The sequence below is a fragment of the Peromyscus leucopus genome, chromosome 20, assembly GCF_004664715.2.
Source record: "Peromyscus leucopus breed LL Stock chromosome 20, UCI_PerLeu_2.1, whole genome shotgun sequence".
In the NCBI taxonomy this organism is placed as follows: Eukaryota; Metazoa; Chordata; class Mammalia; order Rodentia; family Cricetidae; genus Peromyscus; species Peromyscus leucopus.
In genome coordinates this window covers 10779572-10802094 of record NC_051080.1, presented here as the reverse complement: position 1 = coordinate 10802094, position 22523 = coordinate 10779572, and the positions used below count along the sequence as shown (strand labels likewise).

At 40.3% G+C, this 22523-nt stretch overlaps 1 protein-coding gene across 8 annotated transcripts in view; it reads left to right on the top strand.

Moving 5' to 3' along the window:
- Pphln1 (periphilin 1) overlaps positions 1 to 22523 on the top strand; it is a 99472-nt gene that overhangs the window by 13392 nt on the left and 63557 nt on the right. For 6 of the 8 annotated variants that reach the window (XM_028869283.2, XM_028869277.2, XM_028869278.2 and 3 more), the window contains exons 2-4: positions 146 to 237; positions 14527 to 14733; positions 17472 to 17533. In XM_028869283.2, coding sequence (XP_028725116.1) covers positions 166 to 237; positions 14527 to 14733; positions 17472 to 17533 — 341 coding nt within the window. In that variant the 5' untranslated portion in view covers positions 146 to 165. The remainder of the gene's footprint in view (positions 1 to 145; positions 238 to 14526; positions 14734 to 17471; positions 17534 to 22523) is intronic. The other 2 variants (XM_028869279.2, XM_028869280.2) reach the window with 1 other exon arrangement.

Genomic DNA, 22523 nt, shown 5'->3' with positions numbered 1-22523 from the left:
TCACGTCGGAGGATTGGTTGCTTTCATCCCTCCTTCCCTCACTCTCTCTCCTCCAGGTGTCTTGGCAGGCGTTTACTTCTTTCTTTACTGCCTGTTACTTGCTGACAAACAAAACCCAGAATTCTCGTTTTTGTTTTCTCTTTAGTGGCTTCCACAGGAGATGAGATGTGGTCTGAGGGACGATATGACTACGAGCGACTGCCAAGAGAACGCGTGCCTCCTCGGAGCCATGCCAGTGTGAGTCAGAGCCTGCTGTGTCTGTCTGCCATCTTGTCTTCTCCAGCCTCTTCAAACACCAGAGGTTTACCAGCCTCCCTGGAAAAGTGGACCAAATGAACCTTTTAAAGGCTAGGAAACACATGGGAGCGTTGTTTTTAAGAAAAACTGTCTTGCCCTTGTGATCCTCCTGCCTCAGCCTTTCAGGTAGCTTATAGGACTGCAGGCAGGCCTAGCTGACAGTTTATTACTTGATCCTATACCTTACCTTGATGAGCAGTGCCATCTTCAAGGTTGTCATTCATGGACCTGAATTACAGCTCAGGTTGAAACTGATATAAAATGATTGCAGATAGAAAATGAGGAAGCCGGTTACATTAGGATGGGCGGACTCAGTAATTATCATGTCATTGCTTTCCGGTTGTTCTAATACATTTTTTTAATTTGATCAAGTTATTTTATGATTCATCTTGAAGAACTAAAGAATGATGTATGTTAGTGTTGTATAGCTGTGGAATACCTCCCAGAAAATGTTAAATTCTCTTTCCCACTATATCCCTTGAGGAGAATTCATTTTACCAGCTGGGCATTGACATGCAGGCTGTGCTTTTTCACTTAGTAGCTTAATTTGTGGATGGGAAAAGCAGATTATATTGGTTTAAGATTACAAGATGAGTGATGGACCAAGGCTGACACTCAAGAACTGGACTCAGAGTCATTGAGGTAATGTATTGTGAAATGACCTCATCAAGAAGAGGGAACTAAGACGGGGAGTGCTTTAAAAGAAGTGGGGGTTTAGGATCAAGGAAAAGCTACTTGAGGCCCAAGGCTACCTTTTGGTAGAAGGATAGGCAGTGGGTGTTTTAGAGCATGGAGTTCCCAGGACGGCAGCGTTCTGGGTGAAGTTCAGTGTATTGATTGGTCACAGAATGCTAGTCTAAGAATTAGAATTGAAGAGCTGAGGATGTAGTTAAGTTAGTGCTTGCCTAACATGTTTGGTCCCCTGAGCTAATCCCAAACACCTCAAAAAAAGGGAAAAATAAAAGTGACGGAAGTCCTAATTGAATGAACATTTTATAGTAAAATGTAAATAACTATTTTTAACCAATGCCATTGTGTGTGTATAAGTGTGAAATAGTCACCCCTAATCCCCCTCTCAGTAGAATTTCAACATCTGTAAGTGGGAAGGGAGCTAAGTTTTGTAGCGCCAATGTGTTTATGATCAGAGTAGATGTTTTGGACATCTACTTCCTCCTTGGCTGGCCTCATAGGAACTCATGGATTCTGAAGTGCTCTTCCTGTAGGAACTGGCCAGATCTGCTCACTCCTCTTCCTTCTCTATGAATTAGAGAAGTTGGGTCTTTTATTCCCTAGTCCCACTTGACTGATTTCTAAACCTTTATTCCTATATTTCTCATCTAGAATTCAGATTTCTACCCCCTCTGGTGAACTTACTCTTCCTGTGTGAGTGACTTGAAGCTTTGTCTTGCCCTCAGTGTATTTTGCTCTTTAGAGGGCTCTTGGAAATTGCCCTTTTGCCTTGTATTGCATGCTTACATTTTTAGCAAAATACAGCCTAAGTTCTTAATTTTTGCCATTTTACTAATCTGGTAAAGCTTCTAGATCACTTCTCAGGGTACCCTTCCCCCACCGTTTTTGGGACACAATCTTCTGTAACTCAGGCTGGCCTTGAACTTTCTATGTAGCTGAGGCTGGGCTTGAGTTTCTGATCCTCTTGCCCCTACCTTTCAAATGCTGGGAATATAGACATGTTCCATTTGCACCTAGAATGATGCCTGACTGAGGTCATTGCGGTTGGAATACAAGTAATAAGATATAAAAAACATTTAATGTTTTTAATAGATGTATTTTATTATTCTTTTTGTGTGTGAGCACTATTGTCATATGTGTATGTGGCAGAAGAGAGTGTTGTACCTTTGGAGCTGATGTTACAGGTAGTTGTAAGCCTCTAGGCATGGGTTCTGGGACTTGAACTTGGTCCTCTAGAAGAACAGTAAGAGCAGGTAACTACCAGGACCAAATCTCCAGCCTGTCTCCACCCCCCCCCCTTTTTTTTTTTAAGTTTTCTGAGACAGGCTCAGGTGTGGCCCAGGATGGCCTCCAACTTACTGTGTACTTGAGGATGAATTTGAACTCCTGTTCATTCTGCCTCTTCTCTCAAGTGCTGGGATTACAGGCATGTGCACCTCCTGACTATTGTTTGAGACAGGATACTCTATGGTCCAGACTGGTTTAGAACTCACTGTGTAGACTAGGCTGGCAGTCCTGCCTTAGCTCCTGAGGTGCTGAGCTCATAGGCATGAGCCACCACACCCAGTCAAAAACTCATTTTGTAATTGGTAATACCTGCTTCTTAGTAGATGTGTTAGCTTAGCATTACTCTAACACTTACCGGAGATAATCATCTTACAAAGAAAGAAATTTATTTTGCCTTATGGTTTTGGAGGTTTTACTCCATATGAGTTGGACTTTTGGTAAGACAGTATATTATGAGAGTGTGTCCCAGATCCACACTGCTCACCTTATAGCCATGGAACACACACACACACACACACACACACACACACACACACACAGAGAGAGAGAGAGAGAACGAGAACAGAGATAGTAGGGTGCCACAGTTCTCTTTGAGACCATATTCCCAGTGATAAGAATGAAGACTTCCTATCAGGCACCAGGCCTTATATGCTTTACCCCAGACATTTAATGGGAGACATTGAAGGCCTAAGCTATAGCAGCAGGTGGCTAAATACCAAGAGCCACCTTTGGTTTAAATAGAGATGACTGTAAATGTGGACAGAGCTGTAACCTGATGGATTAGTTACTTTTCTGTTGTTGTGATAAAACACAGTGGCCAAGGCCACTCACAGAAGGAAGGGTTTGCTTAGGCTTACGGTTCCAGAAGTATGTAAGAGTCGGTAATGGCAGGGAAGGTGCAGCCACGATGGCTGGAGTAGCAAGTGAGAGCTCAGTCTTCAATTGCAAGGTCAGAACAGAGAGAAGAGAGCCAACCCGAAGTGGCAGTCCTTAAACTCCCAAAGCCAGCCTCCAGTGACAGGCCTCCAAGGCCACACCTTTAAAGCCTCTCCGAACAGCATCTCCTACTGGGGAGTAAGTATTCTAATGCCTACAAGTGAGGGGCACCTCATTCACACTACCACACCTGATTGAAAATACCAGTGATTTCTGTTAACGACTAAGTTAATAGATGCTGTTAACTTTGCTGTTGTGCTGTTTCTGTTTAGGAATACATAATTTCTTTTCTCCTTACCACCCCAGGTTGGCCTCCAACTGTTTGCTTCTTCCTCGCCCCCCCCCCAGTTGAACAGTGCTTAGTCATGTGCCTTGTGAAAGTAGTTTTATATTCATGTCTGACGTAAATTGATTCACTGAATTTGCAGAAAAGTGTTTAACAGTGGAAGTAGAAATATAAATGCAGCATTAGTTTCTAACTTTGGAGCTAATAAAAACTTACTTACTTAAAGTTTTAAGGGCCTAAGGAGATAGATGGCTCCGTGGTAAGAGCACTTTTTGTTCTTCCAGAGGACCCACATCAGGCCATTCACAACCGTCTGTAACTCTAGTTCCAGGATATCTGCTGGCCTCTCGTACCAGCCCTCAAGTGGCATACATTCACACAGGTACACACACATACACAAAGAAGTAAATAAAGTTCTAAAATCTTTGCTTATGAAGCAGAGATCATCTAACATTATTTAAAAACCATATTGCGGGCTGGAGAGATGGCTCAGCAGTTAAGAGCACCGCATTGACTGTTCTTCCAGAGGTCCTGAGTTCAATTCCCAGCAACCACATGGTGTCTCACAACCACCTGTAATGAGATCTGGTGCCCCCTTCTGGCCTTCAGGGACACATGCAGGCAGAATACTATGTATAATAAATAAATACTAAAAAAAAAAAACCATATTGCATGTGTGTTCTTAAGCAGCATTGCTAAGAGCTTCAAGCTGGCAGCAGGCTGATGTCTAACAGGAGAATGGATGAACTGTTTAAATCAGTGGTTCTCAATAAGATATCCTATCCTGCCTATCAGATATTTATATTACTCTTTATAACGTAGCAAAATTACAGTTACGAAGTAGTAACAAAATAATTTTATGATTGGTGTCACCACAACACAAGGAACTGTATTAAAGGGTGGCAGCATTAGGAAGATTGAGAACCATTGGTTTAAATAATCCAGCAATGGGGTAAGTGGCCTGTTGCCAGGTGCAGCAGTAGTTCACATGGATGAACTTCACAAGCAGAGCACTGAAGGCCAGAAGCTGAGCTCAAGAGGATATCCCCTGAAGTTCCTTTATATAAACACTTCAGACACGCCAGAGTAGCAGAACAGTGCTCACTCCCGGGAGGAACACTGGAGAGCACCCAGGAAAGACATGTCCGCTAGGCATAGTCAGTGACTGAATCTGGGTGATAAATAGTGTTGACCTTGTGAAAGTTCACCCAGTGGTGGTAGTTTTGTGGTTTGCACACTGCTTTGTAAATGTGCCAGGCCTTGATACAAATTGTAACGAGGGCAGAGCTTTCTTTTCATTTTTTTCACTGTGTGTGTGTGTTTTCATTTGTGCCTTCTTGCCCCCAGTCTCCTGAGTGCTGAGATTACAGGTGTGTAATCTTAATATTTTTTTGTCACTGCTTCTCTTTCTCAGCCAGTTTAGCCAATCAAAACAAATTCTTTGGTGAATTAAAACTTGATTTTGCTCTATCTGAGGCTTTGTAGGGATTATGTGGGACTAACTGGTTCCAAATAGTCTCAAATGTGAATGTACTTAAACTATAATCCGGCAATTTCTTTTGTTTAGTTTGAAAGTCAAGAATGTTTCATATGGTAATTCACATGGTATTCTGTTTGGCACTGCTTACAGAATGTTACTGTTGAGTGGATAGTCCTTTTCTTCTCATTTGTAGTTCCTGAGACATTTTATTCACAATCTTCACATGTGTAACTTACTTCCTATCCTTTTTGCATTTCATTTATTTTACTATTATTATTTTTTTAAGATTTATTATGTATACAATGTTCTGCCTGCATGTATGTCTGCAGGCCAGAAGAGGATGCCAGCTCTCATTACAGATGGTTGTGAGCCACCATGTGGTTGCTGGGAATTGAACTCAGGACCTCTGGAAGAGCAGTCAGTGCTCTTAACCTCTGAGTCATCTCTCCAGCCCTTATTTTATTATTTTTATTTATGTTTTGTATTATTTGAATTCAGGGCTTCACACATGCTGTACATGTGAGTTAAATCACTCAGCTACCATTGAGACTGATGTCTATATAAATGTACCAGTGTGACTCTCAGTTTTTTTTATTTGAAAATTACTATACCTACCATTTCACTTCCATTCTTAACATGCTTTGCTACAAATACATGTATGAATGTGTATGTGTATTATTATTTTTTTTTCTGAGACAATCTCATGTAGCCCTGGCTGGCCTGGAGTTCACTGTGTACACCTGGCTGACAATGTGACCAGGTCTATCACTGGCTGTTAAGCATGAGAATTAAAGATGTGAGGTCACCACATTCAACTTTCAGGGTTTTTTTTTTTTTTTTTTTTTAATGGGAAAACTACATACATGAAAAACTAAACTCAACTCTAGAGTGATGATGTGCAAATTTTAATTGAGTAGTACTTCTCTGTGTAGAGCTACCTGAGGATGTATTTTAACTTTTTTTGTTGTTTACTTTTGAGATTTTATTTAATTACACCAATTCTCCCTTTTCTTCCCTCCAGACCCTCTCATATATTTTTCCCCACTCCTTCAAATTTATGGCCTCTTTTTCATCAGTAGTTATTATATGCATATATATATTTGTGTATACACACACAAATCAAGAATTGTAATTCTATAGTATTGGCCCCCATCTCCACCCCTAGGATTGTTTTGCCTATTCAGAATCTTTTGTGCCGTGTGAATTTTGGATAGTTTTTTTCCTGTTTTTCCAAAGAATGAGATGGGAACTTTGATCTGGATTGCACTGAATCTGTAAAAGCATTTGGTAGAATGGTCATTCATTCTCACAATGTTGATTTTTACCAGTCAATGAGAACGCTTTCTTCAGAGTTTTAAAGTTTTCATTGTAGGGGTCCTTTACTTCCTTGGTTAGGTTTATTTTGAGATACTTTATTTTTTTCCTGAGGCTATTGTGAATGTGAGTGTGTTCATGATGTACTTCTCTGTATGTTTGTTGGTGGTATATAGAAAATCAGTTGATTTGTACAAGTGGATTCTTTATCCTAACACATTGCTGAATTTGTTCATCATTTCTAAGAAGTTTTCTGGCACAGTTTTTAGGGTCTCTAATGTATAGTATATCATCTGCAAAGAGGGATAAATTGACCTTTCTTTCCCTATTTGTATCCCTTTAATCTCCCCTGCCCCCCGGAGCTGAGGACCGAACCCAGGGCCTTGTGCTTACGAGGCAAGCCCTCTACCACTGAGCTAAATCCCCAGCCCCCCTTTAATTCTGTTCTCTTGCCTTATTTGTCCAGCTAGTACTCCAAGCACAATATTGCAAAGGATTGGGGATAGTGGGCAGCCTTGTCTCAGTCTTCAGTGGGGTTTTCTCAAGCTTTTTTCCATTTCGGATGATGTTGGCTGTGGGTTTCTTGTATTTACATTTTATTATGTTGAGGTATGTTCTCACTGGCCCTATATTCTCTAAGACTTTTGTCATGATGGCATGTTGGATTTGGACAAAGGCCTTTTCTGCATGTGTTGAAATGATCATGTCTTTAAGGACATTTATGTGGTTTATTGCATTTACTGACTTGTGTATGTTGTGTATGTTGAGTCATCATTAGGGATATTGGCCTGTAGTTTTCTTTGTTTGTTGTGTCTTTACCTAGTTTGGTTATTAGGGTAATACTGGCTTTCATTTAGAAGGAGTTTGGAAGTTCTCTTTTTCTTTCCCCTCTCTCCCTCTCTCTCTCCCTTCCTCCCTCCCTCCCTCCTTTCTTTATTTTGTTGTCAGTTTTATTGCATTTTGGTCAGCCAGGCTATAAGGAGTGATTTCAGTCTTTTTGAATTTGTAAATATTGTGTTGTGTCCCAGGATGTGGGACACATTCTGTTTTAGGGAAGCCTTCCTGTGCTGCTGAGGGGAGTGTGTACTATATGCTGTTTTAATAAGTAAGATATTCTGTAGGTCACTGTGAAGGCCTTTTGATGTATGGTGCTGATTAAGTCTGAGGTTTCTGTTTATTTTTTTCCCTGATGTCCTATCTATTGTAGAAAGTGGGGTATGAAATCACCCACTACTAACAGCTTGATATTAATCTGTGTTTTCAATTCCAGTAAGTCTCCTTGGTTAACTTTCCTTTATTAGTGTCCCTCTCTTGTTTCTGATTATCTTTAGTTTGGATTCTATTCTATCAGATACTGGATAGTGAAGACTGCTCGCTTCCTGGTCCCATTGATTGGAGCACCTTTGTCTATCCTTTTACTCTAAGATGGTGCCTACCTTTAAAACTAAGATGTGTTTTTTGTAGGCAGCAGATGGATTTTCCCCCTTGATCTATTCAGTCTGTTCCTGTCATTTGAACAGAGAATTGAGGTCATTGACATTTAAAGTTCTTGAAGTGTATGTGTTAATTGTGGTCATCCTGTTATTTTTGTTGTTTGTGTTTTTGTGTTTTCAGTGCTATTTTAATAATTAGGACTTTGTATTTCTTTTTTCTTTTTCTTTTCTTTTTCTTTCTTTTTTTTTCTTTTCTTTTTTTTTCTTTTCTTTTCTTTTCTTTTTTTTTTTCAAAGGCGTGCGCCACCACCATACCGACTTAGTTTTTCTTTTCAGTCTCTGCTATGCTCATTTCTCTCTTCAGCTCAAAATAATGCTTCCTTCCTGTATTTTCTTTAAGTTTGCTTTGTTTGATATAATTGGGGGAGGGGGCGGGTGGAGTGGGGGGTAGTTTTCTGTATAGCCCTGGCTGTCCTGGAACTTACTTTGTAGACCAGGCCTCTGCCTTCCAAGTACTGCACCACCACCACCTGGCAGATACACATTTTTTAAGTCTGCTTATGTTGTAAAAAGTTTTCTTTCTCCTTCAATCATGTCTGATAGCTTTTTAATTTATTTTTTGAGACAGTGGCTTTGCTATGTGGCTCAGGCTGCACTTGAAAGTGTGATGTGGTCTGATGCTCTAATGCTTGACTGTTGAGCTTTATTTAGTCATCCATTTATTTTTGAGATAGGATCTTTTTGTAGTCCAAAATGCCTTGAGCTTTCCATCTTGTCCTCTCAGCCTCTCTAGTACTGGGATTATAGGCATGCATAACCATGCTTGGCTTTTGTTTTACTCTTTATAAAGAAAAAAAAATCAAGTTTTTAGAAGTAGGCAAGATAAGCACCTCCCAAAGTAAATGTCATGAAGCAGTAATTATCTACTTTTGACGTGTATTTCTGTGACCACATGTGTGCATGCCTGGTGCTAAAGGTCAGAGGAGGCGTTGGAGCCCCTGAGACAGGAGTTACAGACTGCTGTGAATTATTGTGTAGGTATAAGCTCTCTAAAACAGCAGCCAATGTTCTTGACCACTGCATTCCCTTCCTGAAGGTATATTGAAGTAAATCCTCTATTCATGTTTCAAATGTAAATAAACGTTTCCATATGTCTCTAAAAGATAAAGACGTAGGAAGGGCCTTATAATATTCTAATTTCTTTTATTTATTTATTTATTTATTTATTTGTTTGTTTATTTGCACATTCATTCATTCATTTATTTATTTTGAGGCAGGATTTCTCTGTAGCTTTGGAGCCTGTCCTGAAACTCTATCTGTAGACCAAGCTGGCCTCAAACTCACAGAGATCCGCCTGCCTCTGCCTCCAGAGTGCTGGGATTAAAGGTGTGCACCACCACCTGGCTAATATTTTAATTTTAAACAAAATGTTTTCTGTGGGATGGCAAGATGGCTCAGTGGGTAAAAGTACTTGTGGTCAAACCTGTCCAGCTGAGATGCATCTCCAGGAACCACATGGTAGAAGTTGAGAACTGGCTCTGACTGCAGACTGCAAGCATGCGGACCTCTTCCACCATACATAAAATAAAATAACAAAAGCCACAATGTTTTTGTGCTAAAGTAAGTTCACATATATTGAATGATGCATTAGAAAATTGGTGGGTTTTGTATTGTTACAGTGGTTAGTCCAGGGCCTTATGAATGCTAATCCCTGCTCTGCAACTGAATGCCACCCTAGTCTCAAGTGCTTTTAAATAAATGTCCCAATCCACTTAATTTGTGTCCAGTTAAGTATGTAATTTAAATTTGTGGAGAAAGTATAATATATGTATAAATGATTTGGTGTATCAAATTATTCAACCATCTAGTTGGTTTTTTTTCTATAATCAAAGTATCTTTCATAGAGTTTTAAAAATTAGGATTTTAAAAGAAACTAGTTTTTAAAATTAGTATTTATTTTAAAATTAAAATTTATTTTAAAAATTAATCAATTTGTTTATTGTGTGTATGCTAAGCCACCTGTAATTCTGTCAGTCAGGAGGCTAAGACAGGATTGCTCTTCCAGGCCATTCATGGCTCTAGCATGAAACCTTGACTTAACAAAACAAAACAATGGGAAATATTGTGAAGTAGAGGCCATCCTGGACTGTATAGTGAGAGCATGCCTCAAAAAACTAAAATCTGTAGGTGACCATTCCTTGGATGGCTTAGATCAGATTATGGCAGGTGTACCGTAGTTCTTTACTTCTTACCCTAATAATTTTATTTCATTGTTGTTGTTAGAATTTTCTGTGTCCCACCAGTCTTGTAGCTGCTCAGACCCAAGTAAACACACAGAGACTTATGTTAATTATAAATGATCAGCCATTAGCTCAGGCTTATTACTGACTAGTTCTTACATTTAAATTAACCCATAATTCTTATCTATGTTTAGCCACATGGCTTGGTACCTTTTCTCTGTTCTGCCTTGTCATCTTGCCTCCTCTGTTCTGGCTGGAGACTCCTGACTCAGCCCTTCCTCTTCCCAGAATTTTCCTTGTCTGCTTATCCTGCCTATATTTCTGCCTGGCTACTGACCAGTCAGCATTTTATTTATCAACCAATCACAGCAACACACATTCACACATACAGAATGATATTCCACAGCATTTCTCCTTTTCTGTCTAATTAAAAAGGAAGGTTTTAATTTTAACATAGTAAAATTACATATAATAGAACAGTTATCAAGTAAGAATTACAGTTACAATATCTAGTCTATTTGTATTTGGCAAAATTGAAGAAAATATTCTATCATCTATCCTATATGAGTCTAAAGTTTCTTATATAATTTATCTTTTGTCATAACCAAGGAAAATTATAATTATAACTAGTCTTCAACTACATCAATGACCCCAGAAGAATATAACATTACCTAAGTACGCAGGATATGCATTGTAAGTAACTTCCAAAAATCTAGAATGACAGAGACAGAGGTGCCTGGATAGTTGTCCAAAGTTCCTCTATAACATTGGGGCATCCTTCTTCAGCCTATAGGCCTCGTCTCTCAGTCATTTTTTTCTGTGTCCTGTAGAATGTTTGGCAGTTTCTTCTGTGAAGCAGAAACCTGAAGGACCATTTTGCCTTGCAAAGTTCAGTGGTCACCTTCCTATGGGTCCTGCATGTCCAGTTTATATGACATACTGTCATTCAGTTGATGGAAGGGCATTTTGTTGCCCGGTGGCTAACTTTTGCTACAAAGAAAGCAAACTCAATAATGAGTTTCTTCAATGCCCATTATCTTCTCTGAAGTAGATTGGTGCTGCCAGGTGCAGACATGTCTCAATGTTCAGAAAAGTATAAGTTTTTAAAACATTTTAAATGCCATATTCTGTAGGTCTTTGAAGTTTTTTGAAGATTTCCTACGTAATTGAAATATATCTATGTGTATCTAGAAAACTTAACTAACATGACTATAAGTTTGATTATCATAGATGACTATTAATCTGTATTTCTCAACTATATATTACAACTTCAAATGAGTTGCACAAACAAAATACTTTAAACAAGAGTAGAAATATACACACAGTATAACAAAATTAACTTTAAATTTGTAATAAACTAAAATCTATAGCAATGTAAAACATTTCAAACAAGTTGTTGCTTTTTAAAAGTAGATTCAATAATTACGTTTTTATCCTATCATATTTATATCCTATATATCTATATCATATCTCCCTTCTTTTAGAAAGAGATTGACTATGACCAATAACAATTTGTAGCCAACAACCTAAATAAAGACAAACATCCATAATCCATTTTTTTGGGGAATGTGAGCATAGTATTCTAAGCTATTTCCTGCTGATAGGGGCCTCTGGTAGTCTTAGGGGGATCCTGAGAAAATTAAGAATTATGGTCAGGTCCTGACTGGAGTAGTCTGTGAGGCTGTATTTTCTGATCCAGTTGTCTTGAAGCTGTTCTGGAGGTTGGATCATCTGGAAACCTCTCAGGGGATCTTCCTTGATCAAACCTTATTAGCCTGGAAGCAATCCATAGGTTCTTATGTGGAAACAAAAGCAGAACCTCCTTTTCCTAAGCATTGTATCCTTAGACATAAATTTTGAAATGAAGATATCTTTAAAATACACATACTGATTTAACTCAGCAGCTTTTACAATCAAATGTCTCTCTGCAGTTAAAAATCCCAAAGACAATATAACCCAGACTCTGTGTGATTTCCATCTTTATATGGCTTAACTTTTATATTATTCTTATTGTCTTTTCAAAGACTTTATTTTTTGAAACTTTTTTTTATACAATTGCATAAACTCCTTTTCTTCTCTCTTCCAAGCCTACATATATATATATATATTGTTTTTTTTGAGACAGGGTTTCTCTGTGTAGCTTTGCGCCTTTCCTGGAACTCACTTGGTAGCCCAGGCTGGCCTCGAACTCACAGAGATCCGCCTGTCTCTGCCTCCCAAGTGCTGGGATTAAAGGCGTGCGCCACCACCGCCCGGCTGCCTACATATATTTTTACACACAATGTAAACTGTTTTATTGTGAATCTGTCTTATTGTGAATCTATAATACTCTGACCAGGAGAGATTTTAAACTGCTAAACTAACTATATGACTAGTACCAAGGCAGCAGCCTTGGCTGCTGGATCCACCCACCTCAGCTTCCCAACATGGTGGAACTATGTTTACTGCCACCTCTGGGAACCATGCTCACTGCCCACTCTGGGAAGCAGTGGGTCTATGCTTCCATCCAGTAGTGTGTAGCCAAAAAACCTTTTCTTTCTTTCCTTCCCCCTCCCTCCTCCTGTACTAGCAAAAGTTATATCCACCATGCACCATGCCATGTGGCTTGTAGATGCCACTGTATACAGTGGCAGGAATTCGCCATGCACGCTCAAGCCCATGGGCCTTGAACCTGCCATACTGTGGCTCAAGGCTGCACACCATGCCATGGCGCCTCTGTACCTTGACCTGCTCGCATGAGACATGAAGTAGAAAGCTGTTTTTTTGGCTACATTATTGTGTGTTTAGAAGCTCTTTTTAAACTCTTTTAGGCCTTATGGAAATTCAAGAGCCCCACGTCATTGCCAAATGTAGTTGTAAGGTTTTCCTGTGTCCTACCTGGTCTTGCAGCCTCTCAGACCCAAGTAAACACACAGAGGCTTATATTATTTTTAAACTTTGGCCATGGCAGGCTTCTTGTTATCTAGTTCTTATATCTTAAATTAATCCATTTCTATAAATCTATACTTTGCCACGTGGCTTGTGGCTTACCTTTACATCTTGCTTCTAGTAGCGTCTCCTCTGTTCTGTCTTTCTCCTTCCTCCTCTCTTCTTAGAATATCCTGCCTAGCCATATTCTGCCTCACCATTGGCCAAATAGCTTTATTTATCAACCAATCAGAGCAACGCACATTCACAGCATACAGAATGACATTCCACAGCATTTCATATTAGCTATTAACATAGACAGACTTTGTTTTCTGTCTTAATTCCTCAAATCCCACAAAACTCCTCAGTGACTAAAAATTTTAAGTTATTATTTGTTACATGTATGGGTATTTTGCCTGCATGAAGTAAGTTTGGGCAGCATTTGCATGCAGTGCCTAAGGAGGTTAGAAGGGGGTCAGTCCTCCAGAACTGGAGTTCTAGACTGTTGTGAGCTACCATGTGAGAGCCATTATTGCCCTTCACCACTGAGCTATCTCCTATCCCAACCAAGTTAGTAAAAGTTTAGAGTATATTACTGTGGAAACTGCTTCTAATTTTAGCCAGCTTTGCGTCCATGCCTAAAAAGCCAAAAGCTCGTTCTCCTGAGCTTCTGGAAAAATAGCAGAATGTTTCCTTTTGATCTTTCTGGTTCAGTGCTTGCTGTCTTATGGGCACAAGCCGTTTAAATAGCTTAATAGAGTAGTTTAAACACAGCAGTCAAAACAGTGTGATGTCTTCATTGTCATTAGGAACAACACTGCTGTAGCATTTATAGTGTGTTGTCTTTGTTGTTGATGTGAGTAACACTGCTGTAGCATTTATAGTGTGCTGTCTTTGTTGTTGTGAGTAACACTGCTGTAGCATTTATAGTGTGCTGTCTTTGTTGTTGTTGTGAGTAACACTGCTGTAGCATTTATAGTGTGCTGTCTTTGTTGTTGTTGTGAGTAACACTGCTGTAGCATTTATAGTGTGCTGTCTTTGTTGTTGTGAGTAACACTGCTGTAACATAGTGTGCTGTCTTCATTGTCACTAGGAACAACACTGCTGTAACCTTACTGTGTGCAGTTTATTGCTGTTGTTAAAATTACCTTTTCTTTTACTTACACTATTATTTAGACATATTCTTATTTTATGTGTATAAGTATTTTGCATGCATGTATGTATGTATGTATGTGCACCATGTGAGTGAAGTACCCACAGGGGCCAGAGGAGGTTGTCATAATCCCCGGAACTGGTTTTACAGTTGTGAGCTGCCGTCTGGATGCTGGGAACTGCACCTATATCCTCTGGAAAAACAGCAAGTGCTCTTAATCCCTGAGCTTTCTCTCCAGTCCCCCTTTCTTAACCTATGGTTGTCATTTTGTATTGTTGTGTGTTAATTTTGAATGAGTTTTTTTATTGAATAATTTTATTTCCATTAATCTATATCAAGATTTTATTATTATTTATATTCACATTTTTCATTAGTGTGTTTTTGTTTATTTGTACATTTACTCTATTGAATTATGGATAAGAACTCCTGTGCTTATAAGAAACATTTCCAAAGCCAAATAGAGAAATTAGTGATGTCTCTATATTTCTTTTTGTCTGTTTTAGGATGGCTACCATAGAGTAGTTAATGTTGTGCCAAAGAGACCACCACTGCTAGACAAGAGACCGCCTCTGCTAGACAAGAGACCGCCTCTGCTAGCCAGACCCGATGAAGGAGGCTACAGTAGATATTACAGTCATGTTGATTACCGAGACTATGACGAGGGCCGCAGTTATTCTCATGATCGAAGAAGTGGCCCACCTCACAGAGGAGTATGTAATTTCCCCCGTGTACTAATTGTTCTTTCTTTGAAGTTTAAAATTCATGTAACCAAAGTTTGTGTGCAGGCCTTGGAAGTAGAGTGGGCACGTGCTGCTTGTGCTCTTGTGTTGCTTGGCTTGGTTTTATTTGCAGCCTCCCCCAGCCCCCTTTGCAGTAGGGTCTCACTGTACAGGTCAGGCTTGCCTGGAACTTGCTGGCCTCATGTCTCAGCCTCCTGGGTGCTGCAGTGCTAGGTTTTCAAGGTTTGGCTTGCGTTCCAGTGAGGTGCTGTTGACCGCCGGCTGTAGCTCCAGAGGGCACTAGTAGTCAAGAGTCCGGTGATTCTGGTTAGTGAGTAGACGTTAATTCCACCGTGCTTGCCTTTTGTGTGGTGCCGGGCAGCAAGGCCATGGCCTCCCTCCTGCTAGGTAAGCATTCTGTACTGAGCTGTATGTCTGGCCTGTACCTTGTTTGCCTTTTTACCTTAACCTTGTAGGGGTTTACTGATAATCAGTGATGAAGAGATGGCCGGCACATGTCACTTCGTGTTCCTGTTTATAATTGCTTTATTTTTAACATAAATACGTGGGTGGGTGAGGCGAGTTTAAGTTGATTATCTCATTTTTTGTTAGCATTCTTAAGGTCTGTTTGCTTTTAAGGTCTTTACTGTTTGAGATTAGAATTCAGTCAAGTCATTGTTTCAGATTGTAAATGCTTAAAATGTTAGCTACTAAGACTATCAGTGTGTTCTTGATAAATAATCTAGAAGTAGGTATTTAAGGGTTTGATAATTTATTACTTTTATTGAAAGTGTTGGAAACAATTGCTATGTCCTTGAGCTTACAGATTTACAATAGTTCTCTTCTAGACTGTTTGCCATCCTTTTCCCTTTTTTCCCTCCCTGTAATATATAACACGACAGCCAATAGAATATATTTACACGCTGTACTGTGAGCTCATGTTGACAGTTGAAGAAATGGAGGTAAGTGATTTCCTGAGGGTTAGCATATATGGGAGTCCAGTTCTCGTGGTCCTTCATCATGTGAGCCCTGATAATTCTGAAGTGGTCATGGGGCTTTTTAGTGGTTTCTGGTGATTATGGCTTGTGTTTGCAGTCTACAGCTTTCTTACATTGCTGGCTTTTACTATGCCATGCTGTTCCTTTAGGAGGGGTCTAGGTACCAGGAAGTAAGCATTATTTCTATACTAGAGATACTTCATTTTATTGTCAGACCCGTTCTCCAGGTAGTCTCAGGGAGAAAGGATTTGGTCAGAGCAAAAGCATCCTGTCCCCTTTTGTGAAAATTTTGGTCATCTGGTGAGTTTTGTTTTCACTAGGCTTGTATTTGATACCTCTTGAACATGATTTTTTCCCTAAAAGCTTGTAGTAGTGTTTCAGCCACAACACAGTTACTTATTTCATTCTTCTAGATTGTCTGTGCTGGGTCAGTTGAGGGGTAGGAGTTCTGGCTGACAAGTCTTCTTTCTGTTCAGTCCTCAACACCACAAAACAAAACCATATTAATACAAACACTTGTTTGCTCTTAGACTTCACTTTTTCTTCTCTTTAAGTAAATGACTAGCACACCTGTGGTCCTCACACTTTTGCAGCACTAATTTTTATCTAGATTTTACTTAAACTACTTACTGGGTCCAGTATTTTATTATAGCTGTGGAGTTTTTATTTTTTCTTATTTTTAACATGGAGAGGGAAAATATAGACACATTTTATTGTGTTGGGTTTGTGATGTTAATGAGGAAGATGAAAAATAAGATTTTTGCTAAATCGGTTTCTCTTACTGTAAGTAATTTGCATGCTGTGTTTATTTTTTTATTTATTTTGTTTTGTTGAAGCAGAGTCTCTATATAGCCCTGCCTGTCCTGGAACTTGCTATGTAGATCAGGCTGGTCTTGAACTTGAGATCTTCTGCTTCTGTCTCTGGAGTGCTGAGATTAAAAGCATGTGTACTATGCCAAGCCTACACTTTATTTTTATTTTACTTGTGTTTTGCCTGCATGCAAACCTGCACTACGTGTGTCAGTTCTCATAGAGGCCAGAAGAAATCACTGGGTCTCCTGGAATTGCAGATAACAGATGGTTGTGAGCCATCTGTGGGGGCTGAGAATCAAACCTAGGTCCTCTGTAAGAGTAGCAAGTGTCTAAACCACTGAGCCATCTCTCCAGCCTCAGATGTGGTTGGCTTTTATGTCTCTTTGCACATGTGTTTTAGAGGACCAAAGTGCTTCATTTGATTAATTCACATAATGTAATATTGCTTATCAGTGATAATTCTCACTAGAGTGCTTCTAATTATACCTTTATTGATTGAAGAATGAGAAGAGAAAATGAGTAAAATGGAAAGAGTACCAAGTTCTTCATTGACCTTGAACCATCTTGAACCTGAACATGGGTGAGAGAGCTTGGAAAATGAAAAGACTGAGCAATGTACACTTGATTAGGCCCTTGACCTCAGAGAGCAAATATCTGTTGTCATGTTGGTATGTGTATCTGTGGCACTAAGTATGTGTGTGTTTATCAAGGGAATACTGCATTTTTAAAATTACAGGTAAGTGGTACCACAGGTTCATAGTCTTCTTTAGTTGCTGAGACAGATGACTTGTATCTTTTGTTTATCATGTTTTGGAAGTTCAGGAATACCTAGAGAAGTATTTTTACCCACATTGTAGTACCTCAGAGGCTGTTTAAAATAGGGTGACAAAAGCCCAAATTCAATGTTTTATGTTACAGGATGATTCTGGCTACAGATGGACAAGAGATGATCATTCCACAAGCCGACAGCCTGAATACAGGTAAAAAAGATAAGAATAATAAGTACTTTGATACTCTTACTGTCTGCGATGTGTGCCGTAGAAATCTAACAGCAGATGTGTAGCTGGAGTCTTCACTAGGGTTTGAATTCAAAAGCAGAGAACATTATCTCTGTGTCTGATGTAGCAAAGAACTGGTGGTCCTCATTGGTTGGTGTTTTATAACTGACTATATATTTTAAAATAAGTCTGAATATCAATAGTCTTAAAAATTTTTTAATTCTTAACGTTTGTGGATTATGGGTATAATTTTCTTTAACTGGAGAGTAAAGCATTTTTTATTTTTCCAGAAGTAGCCTTTTGAAAGTACTCAGCCTTACAAAGTGTCTTCTGTCATAAGGTATTATCTCTGGTGGTCTATTTAAATTATTTTTTGTTTATTTATTTCTGTATATGTATGTGTATATTTGTGTAGTGGGGTTTGTATGTGCTGTGGTGGAGGTTTTTGGGGGTTTGTTCTCTCCTATTCCTGGGACCTGTGATTTGACCAAGAAATGCTCCCAGTCGGCTTATGTGGTGAAAGCTTGGTCCTCAGCTGATGATGCTACTTTGGGAGGTGCTAAAAACTTGAGGAGTGGAGAGAGTTAGGTCACTTTGGTCCTCATAGCTGCCGGAAGTGAGTCCTCCACATATGCTCCCATTGCTTGGGTGTTCTACCTCACCTGGTTAAGGCCACTCACCCTTACCCAACAAGAAATTTTCAGCACTTGGAGATAAAGGGAAGCACTTTGATTATTGTGCAGCTGTTGCCTCTAGCTAGTGTTTAAAGAGGCCCAGCCCCGATCAGAAATACTTAGTAGCTTAGATAGGGATGGCTGTTACCATAATCTTGTCTCCGGGACCATTCTGGGGTGGTCTTTGCATCCTTGCCCCAAAGGAGAGTTTTCCCAGAGCTACACAAGTCCGTCCCCCGTCCCGTCCCCCCTCCCCCGGAGCTGAGGACCAAACCCAGGGCCTTGCGCTTGCTAGGCAAGCGCTCTACCATTGAGCTAAATCCTCAACCCTAAACAAGTTTTTTTTACAGAAGGTGAAATTGGCAGATTTCTAGTCAAGTCAGTTTAATTTTTCACAAACAAAACTTGCTGTCTGTGCTCATTTCTAGAACAAAAGGGAAAGGACAGGCAGGTTAGAAGAGCAGACAGCAGCAGTGAAGTTTTCTCTGTTGTCTCAGTTCAGAGTTTCTTATTCCTGTGTAACTATTTCCCTAGCGGGCTTGTTAATCCCATTCAGTTAATGTTTTCCCTTTCTCCTTATACCTGAGGCCCACAGCAGAGCTACAAAGCAAGCCAGCTATGAATTGGCAGCTCTGAAATTGTGGTCAGGATTAAATCTGTGGTGCTTGAAGTCGCTGTTTCTCAGCTGTTTGTCACGCTGATGGAAGTCTCACAGAAGGTGGTGGCCAGGGTGGGTTGTTGCTGTGGCCATGAGCTTTCTAAGCCAGTGGAAGTGCGTCTGTGGGAGGAGCTGGTAATGTCTGTAGAAACAGCTTCATGTGCTGCAAGCAGAGCTTACTGTGATGCTGGGGAGAGCTCAGAAAGCCAGCATACAGACAGTGGAGTGTAAGTCAAGACCATGCGTTCAGTTCGTGCAGAACTGAGGATACTCTCTGCAACTGCACTAGAGGTCGGTCATGCACATTACATTGCATTAAAGCTCTGTCTCATCTTGACCGTGTTCTGAGACTATACTGTCTGAATTTAATAATGATAATAGACAACTAAATGTACTGGAAGAGATTTGAAGGCAGCCTGGTATTTAGGTTGGGATATATTTATTACTGGTCTCTTACATCTATGTTTACAGTGAGAATTGAGCAGAAAGCACAGTGGGAAGTTTAAAAGTTTGTAGTTTGCCCAGGAAACAAGTAAATATATATGAAGAACTTGAGACCAAGCAAAGTGTAGCTACCAAAGAGATCTGAGCTATGATAAGGAAACCATGGTCTGGGGATGCAGCTCAGTGGTAGAGCATTTCTCCTCCTTTCTCTCTCTCTCTTTCCCTCTCTCCCTCTTCCTCCCCCTCCCTTCCTCTCTTCTTCTTCAAGATTTTTTTTCTTCTATTTTTTATTTTTCCCCCTCCAGAGCTGAGGACCGAACCCAGGGCCTTGCACTTGCTAGGCAAGCACTCTACCACTGAGCTAAATCCCCACCCCCGATTTGTTTTTATTTTATGTGTATGAATGTTTTGCCTGTGTTTATGTATATGTACCATATATATTCCTGATACCCAAGATTCCAGAAGAGGAAGTCAGATCCCTTGGAACTGTATTTGCAGATGGTTGTAAGCTGCCATGTCGGTCCTGGGAAATGAACCCAGGCCCTCTTCAAGAGTAGCAAGTGCTCTTAATAATTAACCATTTCTCTGCCGTCAAACAGAATACTTTTTTAGTATGCCCATGGCCTTGGTTTCCCATCTTTAGCATTTAAAAACAAAACAAAAAAGAAAAAGCGAAGTACTTGGATAATAAGGAAAATGCCTTAGTTCATCTTGGGAATTAGCTTTCCCAACCTATGAATTTTCCTGTGGTTAACTGTTAAGGCACTCAGGCTGCTGTAGGGGCGGAAGGCCCTACTGGTTAAGCTGGTAGCTGACCTTGGTGTTACCTACATGATTGGTTTTTTTCAGACAGGCAAAGTAGAAGTGCCATATAGACTTGCAGAATTTCAGAAGATACCGTAGGAGGCCAGGCAGTGTGTGGCAAGGTCAGAGTTGCTGGCACCTGCCCTAGAGGGTGCTGTGTGAAGCCAAAGTTGTAGTTGGTCGCTCCAAAAGAAATTTGGAGATGTTAGGAATGGGGAACATTTGTTCAGGAAAGCTGCAGGCAGCCTACTATACTAGATAGTGTTATGATAAACAGCACTAGTGGCGGCGCTGGTTACTGGCAGAAAAGTCATGGGCCACAGCCACGACTACCGGAGTTTTCATTAGAAAGAAAGGAGAGCCAGGCCTGGACAGAAAGGAAGATGGCGGGAGCAGAGAGAACAGAGAGAGAGAGTGTGGGGGTCAGTGTCCGGCTTTTTAAGGTGGGGATTGCATGGCCACACGGTGGTAGTCGCCAGCACCTGCTGATGATGTAAGACATAAGGCACAGGACCCTGGGCTGCGCATGTACAGAATCCTAACAGACAGGGCTTGCAATGAGAAAGGCTGTAGGGTGCCTAAGCTTTTGGGAGTACATACAGTTGGTACTCCCTGCTGTACATGGAGGTATAAGATTTAATGTTTTGGGCTTGCATTGGTTTGGTTCTTTGCTATTCTCTTTTTCTTTTGGAATGGGTATTTTACTGTTTACCATTTTATTGAGTAGCTATTTCCTCGGAATTGAAACATTCTTTCCATGAGGAGGAGGGAAGCTCAGAAAACTAGTGACATAAGGCCCAAGAAACTCAGCTCATTCACAAAGCTCCTCCTCTTATTATAGATGCAGTGAGCAGCATTGAGGCTGAGGCCAAGAGAGCCCAGCAGAGCTTTCTGAAAGTCCTGTGGGAACCTCAGGGACATTACTTTTTGTGAGTTGTCACCCTTGCTGAAAGAGGCTTTGGGGTAGGTAACTCAGCTGCCTTGAGGCACTCACATTCTTGTAAGTAATCCGAGCCCTCCACAAATCCTTACTTTGGTTTAGTTTGGCCATCAGTGCCTTTTTTGGGAAAAGGAAGGAAAAGTCACACAACACATTGTATATTGGAAGTATGTGGCTTATTTTTGGATTTTACAAGGGCTCACAGCTAAGAGTTTGCTTTGAGTCCTAGAAGAGATTTTGCTCTTAGACATTTACACATTGTTAATACTGTTGCAACTATGCATCCTTTTGGATTAAAGGAAGATTAAAGGCATATCTCGGAGTTTGAGGCTAGCCTAGTCTACTTAGTGAGTTCTAGTCCAGCCAGGGCTAAATAATGGAAGCCTTCTCAAAAATCAACAAACAAATAAACAAGACTATGGGGAACTCTTGGGAATGAATTGAACGCACTTTACATTCTGGGATGGTTGTGAGCCTTTGGGGCTAGGTTGCAGTGTTGTCCTTTGAATATGACGTGTTCCTCACAGGCTTTATACTTTGAAACATGGTCCCTAATTTCTAATACTAGGAAATTAGCAATTTTCTAGTATTTCTAATAGCCAGTAGGTTCCCCAGACCTTTGGCAGAAGTGATCAGTATTATTTTTAAAGTTTTACTGCTGTCTGTCTTGTTTTGATACTATCCCTCACCTGTCTTATTTTGTATCCTTACTGTAAGAGCCGAGGTAACCACCAGCGTGATCAGGGCCAGCAGGAATACCAGGTGTGCACAAATGTGCTGCCATCCCCACTCAGAACAGCAAAGGCAAGGGCATCAAGACCATGGCCTTCTCTTCCATCTGCAGCTGGCTTTACACTTCACGTAACCACTGGTGTTGAGTGTCTACACCTCTTCTGTTGAGTATCTATTATTTCTGTTGCTCCTCTTGGGACAGAGTCTGCTATGTGTCCGAGTGTTCTGTAAGCTTTGATCGCCCGTGGCTGCTGCCAGCCCAAGCTTTTCTTCTCCCACCCTCACTCTGACTCCCTCCAGTCCGCTGCTCTCCAGTCCTCCTCCCAGGACCAGCAATCCTTTGTCATCCCACGGAATGAACGCACAGTATGATTCCGACACAGTTCTCTGAGACTGGGTTCTTTCCCTTGCAGTTCATGAGATCTGTAAGGGACTGTGGGTTAGTCAGCTTCTCTTACTATAACTTACGGAAAGTAACATCTATTCTGACTCACGATTTCAGATGTTAAGTTGGGGACACACACCTAGTGACCCAATTCATCCAGCAAAGCCCCATTTCTTCATGACCAAAGGTCTGGGTAAACCTATTGGCTATTGGAAATACTAGAAAATTGTCAATAGTAAGTCAGCCGTCAGTAGCATACAATAGAAAATATTTTTAAATGTTCAAGCATAAGAAATGTGTTGAATAATGAAGAAAATGGCCTGTTATTTTGGAAG